A 16,900-nucleotide genomic window follows, 5' to 3' on the forward strand; every position below is an offset into this window, starting at 1 on the left:
TCGTAATTATTTTTAAGCAGAAATACTGTCCTATTCCCTATGATGATAAACAAATCTGATTTTCAGAATTCCATTAAGCTCCTTGCAAATGAAATAATCCTCGTCTGAGAAGTACAAATATGCAGATGGCTTCACACTGTTATATCTTATTCTTTCAAACAGAAGGAAATGAGAAGAAATCAGAAACTAATAAATATCCCCAGGCAAGGTTTGCAAGACCATGAAGAAAATGGAGAAGCACATCTGTTGCTCTTCTTGCAATAAGGAGAACAAACCTGATATTATACAATACACCTACAAAAGGGTCCGGTGAGGAGAAAGGAAGGGAAGGAAGTTGGCAAATGCTCAGGAGAGATGTACCATCACATCTTTTAAAAGACCAACTCTCTCTGCTCCATCTTAAATCGATGAAGTCCAAGCCCCTGCCCTTAGGAGAAGGTACAAAGCTAAGGCTTTCAGTGGCAATATGTGCTTTCTGCCAGTCCCTTCTGCCCAGGTCTCAGAAGGTACATCCAAAGGTTTTGGCCACCAGGAGTCTGAGCTATGGGGGAGGGATCAGCTCCCTGGGGACTGTTTTCTCTTCAGAGGTACAAATCACCCCATACATAATTAGTGCAACTTGCCTGCCCCAGTTTGTCTCGCATAATCTAACAAGCACCAACTACCATTGGTTATTTTTGGGAAACGGCAGTTTTTAATCTGATTTGACGCTGTGCTCTCCGCTTCCCTCCCAGCAACGGCACACAGGATGGAGGAAGTTTGATGTGGAACAGATATCTATGTGTTTATACAGACCAAGGCAGAGGTATTATTTCATATATAAAGATTAATGAAAGCAATAATCACAGACAGCATTCATGACCAGAAAGGACGTAGGCTCATTGACCTGGCAATAAGCTCAGACAGGGCTTTATGGATAGAGTTTTTTGCTAATCAGTTTCATGGAGAAAAGAAACCTTGCACAGCACAATGCAAATAAAAGCTAAATAACCAAATATGTTTGTGGCCTTATCTTTTACCTTCTCCACCACGTCCTCTCCATATTTATTCAGCTGATATTTAAATGACTGAAGACTCTAACGAAGAGGAAGCCTTCTAATTGTGTAGCCCATCTTTTCTTTATTGAGAAGCTGAGCTTTTTCAATATTTTGCATTTTTGCTGTAGAAGATATGTCTATGTGCCTAAAATGCACCAGAACCCTACCTGAAGCTGTATTGACACACAAGTCCACATCTGAGCCTGGGCCTATCCAGCAAACAGACAAAAGGTGATGATCACTACTGGGCTAAGAATGGCCTAGAAGCCCCTTATTCTCTTATGAGAAGAAAAAAAGAGCAAGATAACTTAGGTGTCTAATTCAGCTGCCTCTAAAGACAAATGCCTGCATTCGCAATTAACCCATTAAATTTATTGAATATTCATGTTTAGTGATAAATCTCTAGTGTTTTTATTTAGGGTTTTGTGATGTACAAGCAAACCAGCTTTAGTACTGATGAAACTAATCATCTTATCCTCCCCCAAGATCTATGGGTATCTGCTGTCAATTCACATGGTTGTTAACAATATTGTTTCTGAGAAGAATTGTTTTGTCTTTTCTGCAAAACCTGCACTGCTCCATTCAGGTGGGTCTCAGCCTGAGATCTGTATCTCCATGAGCCAAAGTCTCAGCTCAGAGAGCTGGAAGCTACACACAGACAAATGAAAGTTAATTCCCAAAGCACCAAGGGCTCTTTTTGGTCACAGAATAGTTTGGGTTGGAAGGGACCACCTAGTCCAACAACCCCTACCAAAAGCAGGGACATCTTCAACTAGGTCAGGTCATCTTCTACCCTGGTGCTCACCAGAACAAACAAAAAGCACTGAAAGCAAAACTGTGACTTCACAAAGTGCATCCGTACCAGGAACAGCGAAATTCATGGTCTTTTTCCCCATCCTCCAGTCGGTGCTCACTATGCAGAACCACCATGACACCAGTTACTCCATTCTCACACCTAGGCCACAGAGAGACAAGCAAACATGTACTAAGGAGAAGTGTGAAAACATAAATCTAAGCTCTAGAGAATACTGAAAGGATGGGTTGTGCTCCTGCTGCTGCTGCCTGGAGAATATGTGATTTGCCAGAGGTGAGTCTGGATTTACAAAGTGTCCGTTCCCTACTGTCTCCCCTCTTATCTCTGCCCCCGGAGCAGTACTGAGCAAAGTGGTCCTGATCCCTTTCAGATCTTGGCTGCCTCCATCTGCAGGAATTACAAGTTAATCTGGAAATAGTCACCCTGGTCATGCAGAACCGTGCCAAGAGTTGGTTGTATTGGCATTGAGAAATGCAAATGACATGACAATTTTTAGAGGCAAAGTTCAGGCATCTCTCTGTTGAGGAAACTCAGTGCTACGTTCCAGATCCCAGCAGGCACACTAAGGAGTGTCACCATGGTCAGGGGACTGCAGGGCTGAGTGACAAGTGACAAGTCCCTGTGGATGCAGCAGGACCGAGGGGTTGCGAAGCTGTCCCCACTGAGAGCTGAGCGATGGAGGGAGTTTGGGCTGCAGCAGGGGAGAACAAAAAGAAGTAATACCAGCTGCAAGACAACGCAAATCTGCAATATCTCAGCATGGCAAATTAGAATGACACATCAATGTCTGCAGGCACGCAAATTTCTTTGAAAGACAGCAGGAATAATCAACAAGACAGCTGATGAGTGGCATTACACAAACCATTACACAATCATGGATAAGATTTATATAGCTATAAACATGAAAAGCAACATGTGAATACATTTTTTTAAAAACTTTACTTTGTGGAGTCCTGACTTCATTGCACATGACCAGTTCCACATGTGCTCACCATGGCTTGAGATATCACTGCTGGACCGGGCTTTGTATGAGCACATGAATCCTCCCTAATACAGGCCTACAGCTCCTACAGAGCTTGAGTCAGAGCTGTCACTTAGTCCTCACTGTTGGTCTTCCCTTCCCTTCCCTTCCCTTCCCTTCCCTTCCCTTCCCTTCCCTTCCCTTCCCTTCCCTTCCCTTCCCTTCCCTTCCCTTCCCTTCCCTTCCCTTCCACAGCAAAGAATGACAAGCCCCACAATAGTTCCTTTTCAAGAGTTTTACTTAAGCCTCTATTAGTTCCTTTAGTGCCTGAGGATAGGAAGGCTTGGAGTGGGAATTTGGTGGTGGTTTGCCACAACTCTACATTAAAAAAAACAAAGATAGCTAGACTCAGTGTGATGAGAGGTCTGTGAAGGAACTCGGTTCTTCATGATGGGGATTTAATTATTCTAGTGTCAACAAAAATGAGAGTTAAAGGAGGAATCAACCTGCAGACTTCCAGAGGCAGTAAAACCCAGGTTTATCTTTCACTATTGAGCTCTTAGATATGATAAATTCAATAATGGCCTGGTGGGTGTTTAGCGCTTTATGATAATATATCATTGGGCTTAAAGTAATCATGGTCTTAGGCTACAAAGGGAACAAATAAGGCTTCAGACAGCGTCACGTCACTAAGCTCCAATATTCCCAGAAAGATGGTGGGAAAGGAGGGGGCAGAACAAGGAAAAAAGTGATATTTAAAACAAACAGAGTAAATAATGCAATCACATTGATCCCAGTAATAGCAAACAGTTAAAAGTGATAATGGAAGTTACTGGAGTAAAGCAACAACATATCAAACATAGACAGAAAGCAATTACAAAAGGTATAATAGAAAATGGAAAGGACAAGCTGGTTGATGTAAAACGCTCACAAAAGCTCTGTAAAACATTCAAGGGGAAAAAGTTGCACTTGCTAATAATAATCCATGAAAGCTCAGAGAATGCTAATGAGCGTAGAGCTGCTCTTCATTCGTACAAGGACATATGGGCCTGTTCCAGGTTTAAATAGAAGCCTGAATGACAGACACTAAACTCACTGGCGTTCTTGTAAAAGTAAAAAAAAAAAATTACGGAGTGCTGGCATCAGTTGATAATGCACCAAAAATAGATTTACTGGATTTTCAGAGGCTTTCAGAGATTTTCTAAAACCACCAATCTCTCTGCAAGGAAAAGACGACTTACCACACGTAGGGTGAAGCCACCGCCAGGCGTGATTTGAGCCGGTGCTGCTGGGCTGGGCTCAAACCTGCTGCCTGTCAGGCCTTGGCTGCACCACGCGTTTCAGCGCGTCTGCCTTTGCAAGAAGCCCGGTTTAAATTACTTTCAGACTGGAAAAAATAGAAATACAGATACTGTGCAAAGTAAGGAATACTGAATAGGAGGAAAATTAGATATCAGTGATCTCAGTGTTCAGTTCCACATTCGGCCTCAGCTTTTCTGGACAAGTCGGTTCCTTTCATGTCTGGTAGGATGTTCAAAGCCATCTCACCTTCCAAAGCCCCAGCGCTCTGTGTTTCCTCAGCACAGGGCTGGGAAGGGTGCGCAGTGCTCGTTAACGCAGCTCGTTCTGCAGTCCTGCGCTCGGGATCTCAAGAACAAAATTCACGCACAGAACAGCAGGACCCAAGCTGCGGTCTCCGATGGGTGACGCTGAAGGTCCACAGCACTGCCTTCTCGTTTTCACAGTGCAGCCAGATTTGCTAATGGAAAGCAAAATATGTAAGGATAACAGCATGGAAATGAGCTGCCAGATCAGAGGGTGGCACGTTTGCTGCCAGCCTCGACTGAATTGATTTGCTTTTCTTTCTTTGGCGAGTTAGAGAAGTGGGCATAGATCACGGCTGTTCTGGCAGGAGGTGGGGCGCCTCGCTCAGCCCATCGCCACAGAAAGCAGGCACTTAATTTTAGATTTCCTCCCCAAATCGCATCCTCTGTAGGAAGGGCAGCCCTGAGCTGGCCGGTGTGTTGGGCACTTCACCCTGTTCGGCCTCAAAGAGACTTACAGACCCAACCTCACACTACTTTACCATTGTTCCCTTACATGGTCTTGCATTAAAAACATGTTCTTACATGTTCTTAATTAGAAACAAATTAACACTTAGCCCCAAGAATCTGATTCATACAACTTGGTATCTTACATTAAACAGTGCAACTCAGCAAATACTGAAATTTAGATTTTAAAACTAACTGCAACGAAGACTATTAACTATGAAGAAACCAGCGCTTCACCACTCATGCCAAGAATGCACATTTCTCCAAGTATTTGTTTTCTTGCCTTTAAGCACAATTGGTTTTTTAAATTTCTGTATCTTTATTTAACAACATTGTTGCTTACACGCCAAAACCACTTGTTCTTAGAATCTGATAGCCATCTAAATAAAGATGATGCTTTAGAAACTAAGCTGAACTGTCTATTAAGAAAATGTAAAATTCAATATTAATGATCCATTTCATTCTTAAACAATAGAGTTCTGTGCATCGCTGATGAGCCAGCCAGATATATGCAATATTCATTGTTGCTGTTGATAGAAAAATCAAGTGACGTGCAATGCCATCTTTACCCGGAGGGCCGTACTCTCATTTCCAACTGACTTCAGCTGTTTGCCCATATTTAGCTCACCAAGCGAATGAATTAATCATTCTTCCACTATTGTGCCTGCAAAAAATAGTAAACACTGGGCCTGGAAAGTTTTCTAATAGGAGTCAGCATCTAAACATTAGTTTTTCTCTGTATTAACACAATTAAAGATGCAACAAGCAGCTTTAACTGACATTTTCAATAAGAAAAGGCCAGTCGAGCTGGTACTGAAGCCTTGCTTTTAAGAGGACAAAATAGCAAACCTTAGAAGCAATCATTAACAAGCAAGCATTAACAATTTCTTTTTATTTTTCTTTTTATTAACAGCATGGTTTAAGGTCAAGCACCATCAAGTCCCCCAGGTCAGAATACCTGGTACTCCCTCAAGGCACACGGACACGGGCATTTTTTCCTCATACATTCCCCCAAAGTGGCAATACCTTCCTTAACATTCACCACCTTTAAATAAAGACGTATCGAAAATGTACAATATATTATAAGCCTTACAACACTTTTTTTCCCACGTATTTCATCAGAGCAATATAAAATTCAAGGTCATTACGTAGAGAGTGTGACAGTTTATTGGAGCTTTATCTCAAACTCTCTACATACATGCTTTTTCAACATTCCTCGTTTTTATTGTGATCTTGATAGATTTTTCCCTTGGAGAGATTAGAATGATCACCAAATGAAGTTTTAATTATTTAGGCCCAAACTACTGAAAAATACCAACAAAAATTAACATGAAACCTTTGGCATCCAAATTTCTAAGAACAGGAAGGTTTGAAGCTTAAACATTTGAATGTAAAGGGACTTTATTTCAAGAGAAAGAGAAACATTGCCACTTACTGGCAGTACCAATGTCTTTGCAATCTTTATAGGCATTTACGTGCATCTTTCAAAAGCTCTATTGACCTTTATACTATTTGTCAATAAAAAGCCCCATTAACATTTAAAGTGTGTATGTCCAACTGTCTACTTCAAATGAGAATCAAAAGATAGCCTGTAAGAAAGTTATTTATTACAGACTACATTATAGGACTGTGCATGCTGGAGATTTCAAAAAGATCACATTTCTTAAGGTGAAAACAAAGTAATAAGAATAATAATTTTTAAAAAAATCAATCACCAATTGGCAAAAAGGCTGCACGTGGGCTGAGCAGATGTGACAACCACGTGGGCAAATTGGGTGGCACCCACAGGCCAGTAGCTTTGGGAAGAATAGTGCAACCAGCTGGAGGAATCCTGGAGGTCTGAAGAGATCACGATGCATGTGAAACCGAAATTTAAAACCTGCTTCTGCAGCAGGATCATCAGAACTTACCTGACATTGACCATTCGTCTGCATCGGGCAAAAACTTGATTTTAATCAAAGAGAAGGGAATCGCTGGCTAAGAACTGAAATCACTGTGGTGCAGACGACGGACTCTTCAATCAGCTGCTGAACGGGAAGTGCCCAAGATACAATTCACCAGGTCAGGTGTGACCCCCAAAACTTTGTTTCAAGCATCACGGATTTAGTAAAATCCCTACATGCTGCTTCTGTAAAACAGGTATTTCAATAGGAAAAATTACCTCAAAATCTAGAGACAGAAGTGAAGTCAAGCAGTCTATTACCACTGCTTTTACAAGTCATTCAGGAAGACAGCATGACCTGTTCCACTGAAAAAAAAAAGCTCATTAAGTGTCTTCAAGTATGGGAGATGCACTCACAGTGACAACAGAGGCATTCATTTAATTACTTTACAACAAGGAAATCTATAGACTCCATAGAAAATTTACAACCAAAATGGAGCCAGTGTGACAAATGGTGCTCATGTAGCAACAAGGAAAATATAAAGTCCCCAAATTCAACAAATAATGTATTTTAGTGGCTTCGCTTCCTCAGACTCCAGCACCACTTCATGCCATTGCTTCTTTCACCTCACGTCCGTCTTGTCTTCTGTTTCTTCGTTTGTCTCTTTGCATCCTCCGAGCCGCCCGTGTCAGAATTTGTCTGTCCAAGAGCACGCACTCCTTGCAGACGAGCTGTCAGCTGCAGCAGTAAGGGAATAAGCTGGGGAAAAAGAAAAGAAGCAGCTTGTGGTTACAATGGCATGTAGGGACTGAACGATAACGTTCTTCAGATCAATGCACCCCCAATCTATTACATCAATGGCACATCTCCAAAGGTATCAGAAAATGGCAGCAAATCTAGGAAAGTAATCAAACCAAACTTCTGGGAATTTCTAATAATCAAAGCCTAAAATGATTGTCAGTAACAGTTTTCCTGCAGCAATCTAAACAAGAAGAGCACTTTGAGTCTTGAGTCTAGAAAATGACTATTTCAGTGGAGGCACGTGTAGGAAATCCTGGAGAATCCCATGTTCTATGCTGTCTATCCATATTCGAGAGGAAATCAAACTGCATAGACATATTTCTCTTACCAGCAAAACAGAAATCCAGTCGTATCAAAGAAAACTAGAGGAGCCTGGCTTGTTAACAGAGGGGGTTATTTAGCAGGTAGTCATATTCCTCTTGAGAGCTTTTCTCTAGGGAGAGTGTAAAGCTGAAGAGACTTGCAATGACTTGCAAGATTCTTTTCCTGATTGTTCCTGAGGCCAATAAAGCAATTATTTTCATTCCTATTATCACTGAGTCAGGTTTTCTGAATGTGAATGATGCTGGTTTTTTTTCCCCAAAGCCATCAAATGAGAAAACAAAATTCAGAAGCGGCACAGGAATTCACCTTCACACTAAGTTTTTTTTAAAGGAATGTAATTGTCCAAAAACTTGGCTACATTGTGGCTTTTTCTTGAAATGTGTCACATAAGGTGATTGCTGACCACATCTCTGTCAGAATAACCACCTCGACAAACCCTTACTCCAAACAATACAAAGTATTCATTGGTAGGACAATAATACTTGGATAATCAAAACCCCATAACCTACCTTATCGTGATTGTACCCAGCCAACAAGAGCAGCAGCGTCAGTGGTAACGCAATGTAGGATCCTTGGGCAATATCTTGTTCAGGCAGCTTTCTCTGAAAACAGTGGGGATCATGCATTTTGTTATTTCCTTTTAAACAGTCATTTTGCTTACAAAACCCCTCAGCTTTAAGCAATGTCAGCAGTAGGATCATGTGGCGCGTCAGCCCTTTCCATCTGACTTCTCTGAGCGCTGCTCTAGGATTTACTTCACCTTCAGCTTCAGTGCAGTCCCCCTCCCTTGATCAGATTCATTCACCTGTCACCTTTCTGCTGGGGTTTGCTGGTTTTTAAAGCTAATCCTCTGCTGGTCAGTCTCTGCTGTACGGTCAACCTGGCGTGCTTGGATTTACCTGTCACATGCTGCCCAAACCTCTATGATAAAGTCACAGCAACCACACAATAGCACAAAATCTTTCACAGCATCTGAACATGCAGTGATGCAGAAAATAAACAGACCATTTAAGCGTTGCAGAAGGAACACTTCTCTGAATTGTGTGCACTGTTCAGAAGTGCAAGAAGCCACTTTGCTCCCTCGAAGGAGTTTTCCCCTGATATTAATTTGAGAGCCACCCTGCTCACCCTCCACCTCAGCTCCAATACCGACAGCTCTCTTTTTGTCCTGCTGATACCTCTGTCATACACACAGAAGCCTTTAAAGGAATTCTGACAGCAATCCTGTCTTTCTCCTTCAGCCCCCAGTCACTGTGACCTCCTGGTTCACATCACAGCTGCAGCCCCTTCCTGAACTCCTCCCATAATCCACCAGGTTATTACAGCCCTGGCTGATGCCTGAAACGTGGCCACGTCCAAATTCACTGTCACTTTAACACCCCTCATCTATCGCTTCATATTTACTTCATAGAAAGTTTGGCCAAGACCACAAAATACATGAGTCTACACTACCAGACGTTGCTCTCAATGTGAACACTGGACCATTTCAATGTTTTGTACTTACCGTGGGACTGAAGACCAGTGTGACGTGTTTGTGGTACCCGATGGCAGTGAACGAAACTTGAGGTAGGGTGTAGTCATACTGCGATTTCGACAACGAAGAATCCAGGAGCACCACGTAATTCTGCGGGTAAAAAACACACTCAGCCTACAGCATCAGCAGCAGTCAGAGGCAAAAATCAGATTTAAAGGCAAAAGTCAGTTTAAGGCTGCAAATCTTCTGAGACGCTGGTTACTCCAGCGTGAACGTGGCACTCCAGGCACACCAGAAATAACACTGAGTGTCCTCAGGGAAAAAAAATTAAAGCGACCTAAGCTAATTATTCAGCAATGTTCTTACCTCTCCATCTCGCAGCAGCGGTGGGAAATGGAAAAACAGGGATAGGCCTAAGTTGACTGTATGAATTGGGTTGTCAAGATTTTCACTTTTGTAGAGCTTCACCTATGAGGGAAAGAAGAAAACACAAACCAGGAATTTCTGAGCCTGCAGCACAACAGATATTTCAGACATCCCACACCTTAAGGGATAAAAGCACTTCAAAATTCATCATGTGTTTTACAAACAGAAAGTTGTCAAGAAAGAACACCTGGAGTTGTTCTAATCTGGGATGAGAACAGTCACAGAAACAGTCTTTTTACAGAACTTGAAACAATTTAGGAACAACTGATGCCTGACATTTTCACGTCTACTGTATTAGAGGTAGTCTGTGCCGTGCAGCAACCAGAACCGAGTAATTCTTTTAAATAATCCCTGCAGTTTCACAAGAATTTGCAGCTGGGGGTTGTTAATATTTCCCTGATAGCCTGACTTTGCTTGATTTCAGTTTCTCTACATTTATTTAACAAGCCAGACAACCTCAAGCTACAGATCAGGCCTGAAGTCCTCAGCAAACAGCATTTGCTCAGAAAGCAGCACAATTAAAAGAGGGTTATATTGTGGGCAAATGAGATTGGGAGGGGCAGCACCTCCTTACCTGCGGCTGCCTGTGTGTACAGACATTTATCAGCCACAGGACACCACAAGCCAAGTGACGGGGTTTGCGGAGCACTCCGCAACAGCCTTGGAGCATCTGCACCATTCTTTGTAAAGCTCAGGATCAGACACTCACCAGGACCCATCTCTCCTTGCAGACACAGCCCAACTAAATTCTGACCAACTCTGCACAGCGCTGCCGTGGCTGCAGCTCCAACCACAGCTCACCAGGGCATCTCCAGTGGTTTCATCGAGCCCGTGCAAGCAGAGGGACCAGACTGAGGTCACAAAACCGCTCGCTTGGGTCTGTATCAAATCTGAGCACATCTTTCACAGACAAAAACTTGTGTCTTGAAAGCAAGAGTGATGATGTGCACCCACCAACAGCACATGTGCATTACATGCAACACAAGACCCAGCCTCCTATGAAATAGGTACCAGCTTGGACAACTTCCAGATAGTTAAATTTTGACATCAATTCCTCTTTGCTTAGGCTGAACTGCAAGGGTTTAAATTTCCCCAGAAATTTCCCACAGGGGCTCTTCAGAAAGGTGAGACATGTTCCCTTCACACCTGCTCTGAGCACTAGATCCTCTGGATGTCTCCCCAAAAAAACAACAGCTTAGCAATGAGATCTTGGCAGGTGAGATGCATAACAGATTAGTCTGAAAGAAATCCAGGCGCTGTATTTATATTTGCAGGTAACACTTTGAGAAACTTTTAACTGAGAAATGGTGCTGGAACTCCTACCACACTAACACCTCTTGCAGATACTTCCAGCATTTGCACTCTAAGCCAAAAGGATCACAAGTGTTTAGTAAGTTCTTTCCAGATGAAAGTGCAGTCTTTTCAATTTTGAAAATTTCACCTTTACTATTTATCTCATAATCTCTCTTGTATCTCTACTTTTAAATTAACGGGTCCTGTGGTATCATTGCTTTCACATGGTATCTTCTTGCTAGCAGACACACGTCAAAAATTGTGGGTATTTCAGGAATTAATGCAGTTCTCTGACACAGAGGACTCGTGTCACCCCTGGTGTCCTGCTGTCCTGATGGACAGGGCACCGCTCATCAGGGAAGCAGAGCCAAAAATGTACAGGCCAACCTGCGAAAGCATTTCTTAAACATACTCCCATAAAAAATGGATGCATTAAAGCAAAGCGGTGAGGAACACTGGAATCTTAATTCTGTCTGTAATTCAAATTCACCCTAATTAAATTATTAGTCATAATTTGAATTAAATGTGCGCTCTGGCTACCGAACAATTTCCAGTGACCCTGCAAAAAAAACATTGGGGAACCAACAGCAAATGCACTTGGCAAAAATGAAAGGCTTGAACTTACACATAACGTGGAGAGATATTCAGAAGATGTAATTACATTTCCACTTAAATCAAATTGATTAATTTGCCGGAACGCTATAATATTAACATCATCAATGTCACTGTTCCCAACCTGCAACATAAAAGAGTCATGTTTTTACCAACGGAGGAACAGTTAACAGAGGACAGTTAGCACAACAGGAATATTGCTCATAATTTTAAACAAGAAGTGAATTTTGTTCTATACTAACCACAGGGAAACTTGCAGGCTTTCCAACTGCAAGTTCTTTTTCTCAAGGGTGCACAGCTCACAATTACAGACGTGCATTATCAGCACAAGGCTGATGGCTTTAAGTTAAACCAAAAACGGAGGAATCATCAAAAGCACACAGTATTTTGGAGGAGCCTGAGTTACGTACACAAGACTGCCTGATGTCTGAATACTGGTGTCCAGATTTTGCATATGTGCTGAGATGTGTGTTAGAATCATAGAATCATTTTGGTTGGAAGAGACCCTCAGTATCATTGAGTCCAACCATAACCCACCCCTGGCACTGCCCCATGTCCTGAGAACCTCATGTCCGTCTGTCCAACCCTCCCTAAAAACCAATGCCTTCAGCTACAGGGGACGCCTACGTGACTTCACTGTGTTTGCAATATTTCCACAGCTGCTTGATCTGTTTTGTCTTGATGGCTGGAAGAATCCTATATGTAGTAGGATGACATTATACGGTATCATTGCATATATTTACAGCTACATGATGTGGTAACATGATAACACAGTATTAGCAAAGACGTGATGATGTGAGATGTCCTGATCCTGTCCTGCCAACTATAGAAAAAAATCATGGAATCATTTTGGTTGGAAGAGACCCTCAAGGCCATCGAGTCCAACCATAACCCACCCCTGGCACTGCCCCATGTCCTGAGAACCTCATCTCCATCTGCCCAACCCCTCCAGGGATGGTGACTCCAGCACTGCCATGGGCAGCCTGTTCCAATGCCCCACAGCCCTTTGGGGAAGAAATTGTTCCCCACATCCAACCTCAGCCTCCCCTGGTGCAACTTGAGGCCGTTTCCTCTGCTCCTGGCGCTTGTTCCTGGGGAGCAGAGCCCGACCCCCCTGGCTCCAAGCTCCTTTCAGGCAGTTCAGGGATCAGAAGGTCTCCCCTCAGCTCCTGTTCTCCAGCTGAAGCCCGAGGTCCCTCAGCCACTCCCATCACACTTGTGCTCCAGCCCCTCACCAGCTCTGCTCCCTTCTCTGACAGAATCCCAGAATGTGAGGGGTTGGAAGGGACCTGGAAAGCTCATCCAGGGCAATCCCCCCATGGAGCAGGAACACCCAGCTGAGGTTCCACAGGAAGGTGTCCAGGCGGGTTTGAATGCCTGCACAGAAGGAGACTCCACAACCCCCCTGGGCAGCCTGGGCCAGGCTCTGCCACCCTCACCAGGAACAAGTTTCTTCTCATCTTTCAGTGGAACCTCCTGTGTTCCAGTTTGCACCCATTGCCCCTTGTCCTGTCACTGGTTGTCACCCAGAAGAGCCTGGCTCCATCCTCCTGACACTCCCCCTTTCCATATTGATCCCCATGAAGGAGGTCAGCCCTCAGTCTCCTCCAAACTAAAGAGACTCAGCTCCCTCAGCTGTTCCTCATAAGAGAGATGCCCAACTCAATCTCACAACTTGCTCCAGCACCTCAAGGGCTTTATTGGCATGAGGGGCCCAAACCTAACTTCAGGATTCATGGTTTGGCCTCCCCAGTGCCCAGCACAGGGGATGGTCATTGCCCTATACTCCTGCATGAGGATGTTTATACAGTTGATTAATGAGGAATAAGCCTCTGTCATAATATAGCCTACTTCAAAAGTATATAACTTTATATTTTTCAAAATTGTTTACAATAGAAAACATTTGTGTTTCTGAATCTGAACTCTGCTCAGAGTAGGGAAGGCATTTCCTCAAACAATAACTGCACAGAGAGGCGAGAGCAGGGCCAGCGCTGCCATGCTGAGGCCGTGCATTTTCCTTGCAGGTGTCTTGCAAACGCTTCTCTCTCCTGGAGAAAAGGGCAGGTGAGCCAGGATACTATTAGTATGAGCTACAGTATACGGATGTCACTTGCGTACATAACCTTCAGATTATTTTCTGCAATTCGAGTTGCCATTCTCTTTCCCTGCCCAACCAGTAAGCACTCTTAGCAAGAAGACACTACAGACTTGAACGATTTCTGCCCTTCTGTTTGGCTGCAAAGGATGACACCCTGGTCAGGCATGGGTCAAATAATGACCATCTCCCCCTGAAAAGTTCCAGACAGCTAACGAAGGCTAATTAACCTTTGCTGGATGTCAAGAGATAAATGCAAGGTAACTAATCTGAAACTGTAAGGATGGAGGAGTATTGAACAAGATTTCATTGGGTTTCAATTCAAAGTTATTATTATACTTTATAAAGATTTGCTAGTCTGAAGGGCAATTTCATCTACATCAAGACTACACAGTATTTGGACCAAATAAAGCATAACAAAAATCTATCAATCAATAAATAAGTATAACACGAAGACAGAACAACATGACAGTTTACGGCATCCTCAAGTCACTCGTGCTTTGTTCAGGACCATAAAGAAATGCTGAAAGGCATTCTACACATTTATTCTCTCCTTTCTTGATGTATAGTTTTTGTGACTGTGAAAGAATCCTTCTCACTCGTTTACTGTTTGGGCTTTATCTCATTTCCATTTTAAGCTATGGTGCTGACACACAATATGGGGCCTGTATTTAGGGAGCTAACTTGCTGAAAGCCACTTGTCTAAACAGAATGTATTCAGTTCCATTGCTGCTGATAGAGCAGACATAATGCCTAGAGAGATGCATTTCATATTAAAGTGATTCTACAATAAAGAGAAAAAATTACCTCAATTGCCCGATGCTGCGGTAAAGCTCTTTCAATGTGATCATTGCCTTCTGCTTTGAGTTGGATGTGATACACGCAACCAGGCTAAAAGCAACATTCAGAGAAATCCCAACACTGAATAACACGTACTTTGATTTCAGAAAACAGCAAGAGAATTTTCTAACATTCCATTTAAGATACACCACCCAAACAGATCTAACTCTATCCAGTTAGAGTTTTCCTTATCCCAAATACGAAATTTAACTCAACACCATTAGTGATGTTTACTGCCAGGAAATACAAAAGCGCTGTCACAGACCTTTCACTACATTACAGTATGAAAAGAAATCATCTGCTCTGAACTGTTTTAATTAGAAAGAAAATACATTAAACAGGATTAAAACCTGATCAAATACTGCTTTCTACCTCAGTAAATTGCTTACTCTCTACATAGTGGTCCCATAAATTCAGCTTCTACACTTCCCGCGGAACAGCTTCCTTCACATACGTGCCGTACAATCAACATCATACATCCACTACCCTGCTAAAAATGCCGTTGCAGTGTTTTCACAAGAGAAATTAATGCTGTCCCAAATTCTGGGCTGCAACACCTGAACCCTGCTGAGTGTCCAGCGCATTGATGGGACCTGGTTTGTGGCTGCGCTGCCAGCAAGTCCCACACACTTCACCTGAAGTTTTTTCCCTCTTTAGTGGAATGAATGTTGACTACATGACAGTGTTTCCCAACACAGAGAAACTCAGGGGAATCTGAGCTGGCAAACGTGATGGGAAAACAGAAGTCAGTAGCTAATTAATAAAACATATTTCATTGCTCCGTTATCACACTAACGTAAAAGTAAATGACATGGAGTGTTCTAATCCTTACCAGAAGGCCACGTAGCCTGAATTTGCCCTCTTCATCCGTTATGGTGTCTTCTCCATAGATGCTACAATCCTTCTGCCCCACAGCTTCCACCGAGACTCCCTGCTCAGGCTCTCCATTTAAAGAAGAAACTGTGCCGTAACAGCTAGAGGGAGAAAGAGAATCCATTGCTACAGATCTGCAGATGCTGTTTTAATGCACATTTTAAATATGTTTTATTGTTAGAACTGATGGGAAAAGTACTTAATATATTTAGCATAGCATGGGGAAGAAAAGGGGAACTTATAATGTATATGCAAAACCATTTAAAGCATTAGAATTATATGCAGGAACAGCGGCGCTTGCCCCTGAGGGCAATGAAAGGATGTTGAAGTCAGACATGTGAATTGTCTGCCATCCCTAGACCAGTGCTCTCCTGCCCCACTGGACAAGCCACCTCCAGTGCCAGTGACACGGAGCTCCCATAGCAACATTTCTCCTCAGTCCTGTCATCTGGGCTCAGCTGTATCTCCACGTGCATGAGAAAAGGCTAAAGTCCTTAATCACAGTGTAATAAAGTTAGACGGTGCCTTCAAAAGTACCCTCCAAACCTTCAGAAGAGAGGTGCATCAGGAGAAAACACACGTTTTGCATAATGCATCCTGATACAGTATGCAGCATTTTGCACAGCATTTCAGCTCTACTAACCTGTAAGCTGTTCTGTAACCCGTTATCCGAATTTTAAGATTCTGTCCTTCCTGCACTTCAATCATTTGTGATGATGGTTCAAAGCGAAACTCTTTCATCATGGGTTTAAAATAATACTGCCCTGGGCTCTGCAAAAAGGCATAAAACAAGCTGTTTACTGACAGTGATAGAAAAGTGCATCAACTCCAAACAATTATGTTTCTGCAAGAGCTCCCTAAAGAGCTGAAGTTCTCTGTCCCAACTGTAGGTTAAACTGGTTGGAAAACCTGAGCGCTGAAAAACAGAAGCACATTGGACAATAAAGCAATGGAACTCCACCAGGAGACGAAGCCTGAAGAGGGAAAAGAAATTATGGCCCTAAAACATCACCACAAGACCTCAAGGACAGGACAGCGGCCAGGAGGGAAGGATGTCTGCAAGGAAACTGTTCAGGCATGTCCACACACATGTACAGATCAATAATCTAATTAGATTTCTTTCCTCTCAAGTCTCTCAAATCATCATCAACAAATTGGCTTGCTTCATGTTTACAGACTGCAAATTAGTAACCGAGATCAATCAACATCATCCACTACCTGTTGGGGAGGAATCTCTTGCCAGGTTAGACCTTGGCAAGCAAAAGATGTGAAGTGCTGTCCACTCTGAGGGACAGACCTACATCTCTCGTTGTGGGTTACGATTTCAAAGGAGACCTGCCACATCAGAGAGCCAACAGCATTCCTCTTCTGGAGGGCAAAGTAACACGGCATCGCACATGCAGCCACGTTCAGAAG

At 43.0% G+C, this 16,900-nt stretch overlaps 1 protein-coding gene across 1 annotated transcript in view; it reads right to left on the reverse strand.

Annotated features, from left to right (window-relative positions):
* Nucleotides 1-5,726: 5,726 nt before the first annotated feature.
* NOMO2 (NODAL modulator 2) overlaps nucleotides 5,727-16,900 on the reverse strand; it is a 29,497-nt gene continuing 18,323 nt past the window's right edge. Inside the window, exons 24-31 of the mRNA XM_065850547.2 lie at nucleotides 16,128-16,255; nucleotides 15,444-15,585; nucleotides 14,579-14,662; nucleotides 11,690-11,800; nucleotides 9,712-9,813; nucleotides 9,376-9,495; nucleotides 8,381-8,473; nucleotides 5,727-7,505 (exon numbers count right to left, since the gene is read on the reverse strand). Coding sequence (XP_065706619.2) covers nucleotides 7,374-7,505; nucleotides 8,381-8,473; nucleotides 9,376-9,495; nucleotides 9,712-9,813; nucleotides 11,690-11,800; nucleotides 14,579-14,662; nucleotides 15,444-15,585; nucleotides 16,128-16,255 — 912 coding nt within the window. The 3' untranslated portion in view covers nucleotides 5,727-7,373. The remainder of the gene's footprint in view (nucleotides 7,506-8,380; nucleotides 8,474-9,375; nucleotides 9,496-9,711; nucleotides 9,814-11,689; nucleotides 11,801-14,578; nucleotides 14,663-15,443; nucleotides 15,586-16,127; nucleotides 16,256-16,900) is intronic.

Source organism: Patagioenas fasciata, chromosome 15 (genome assembly GCF_037038585.1).
Source record: "Patagioenas fasciata isolate bPatFas1 chromosome 15, bPatFas1.hap1, whole genome shotgun sequence".
NCBI classification, from domain to species: domain Eukaryota; kingdom Metazoa; phylum Chordata; class Aves; order Columbiformes; family Columbidae; genus Patagioenas; species Patagioenas fasciata.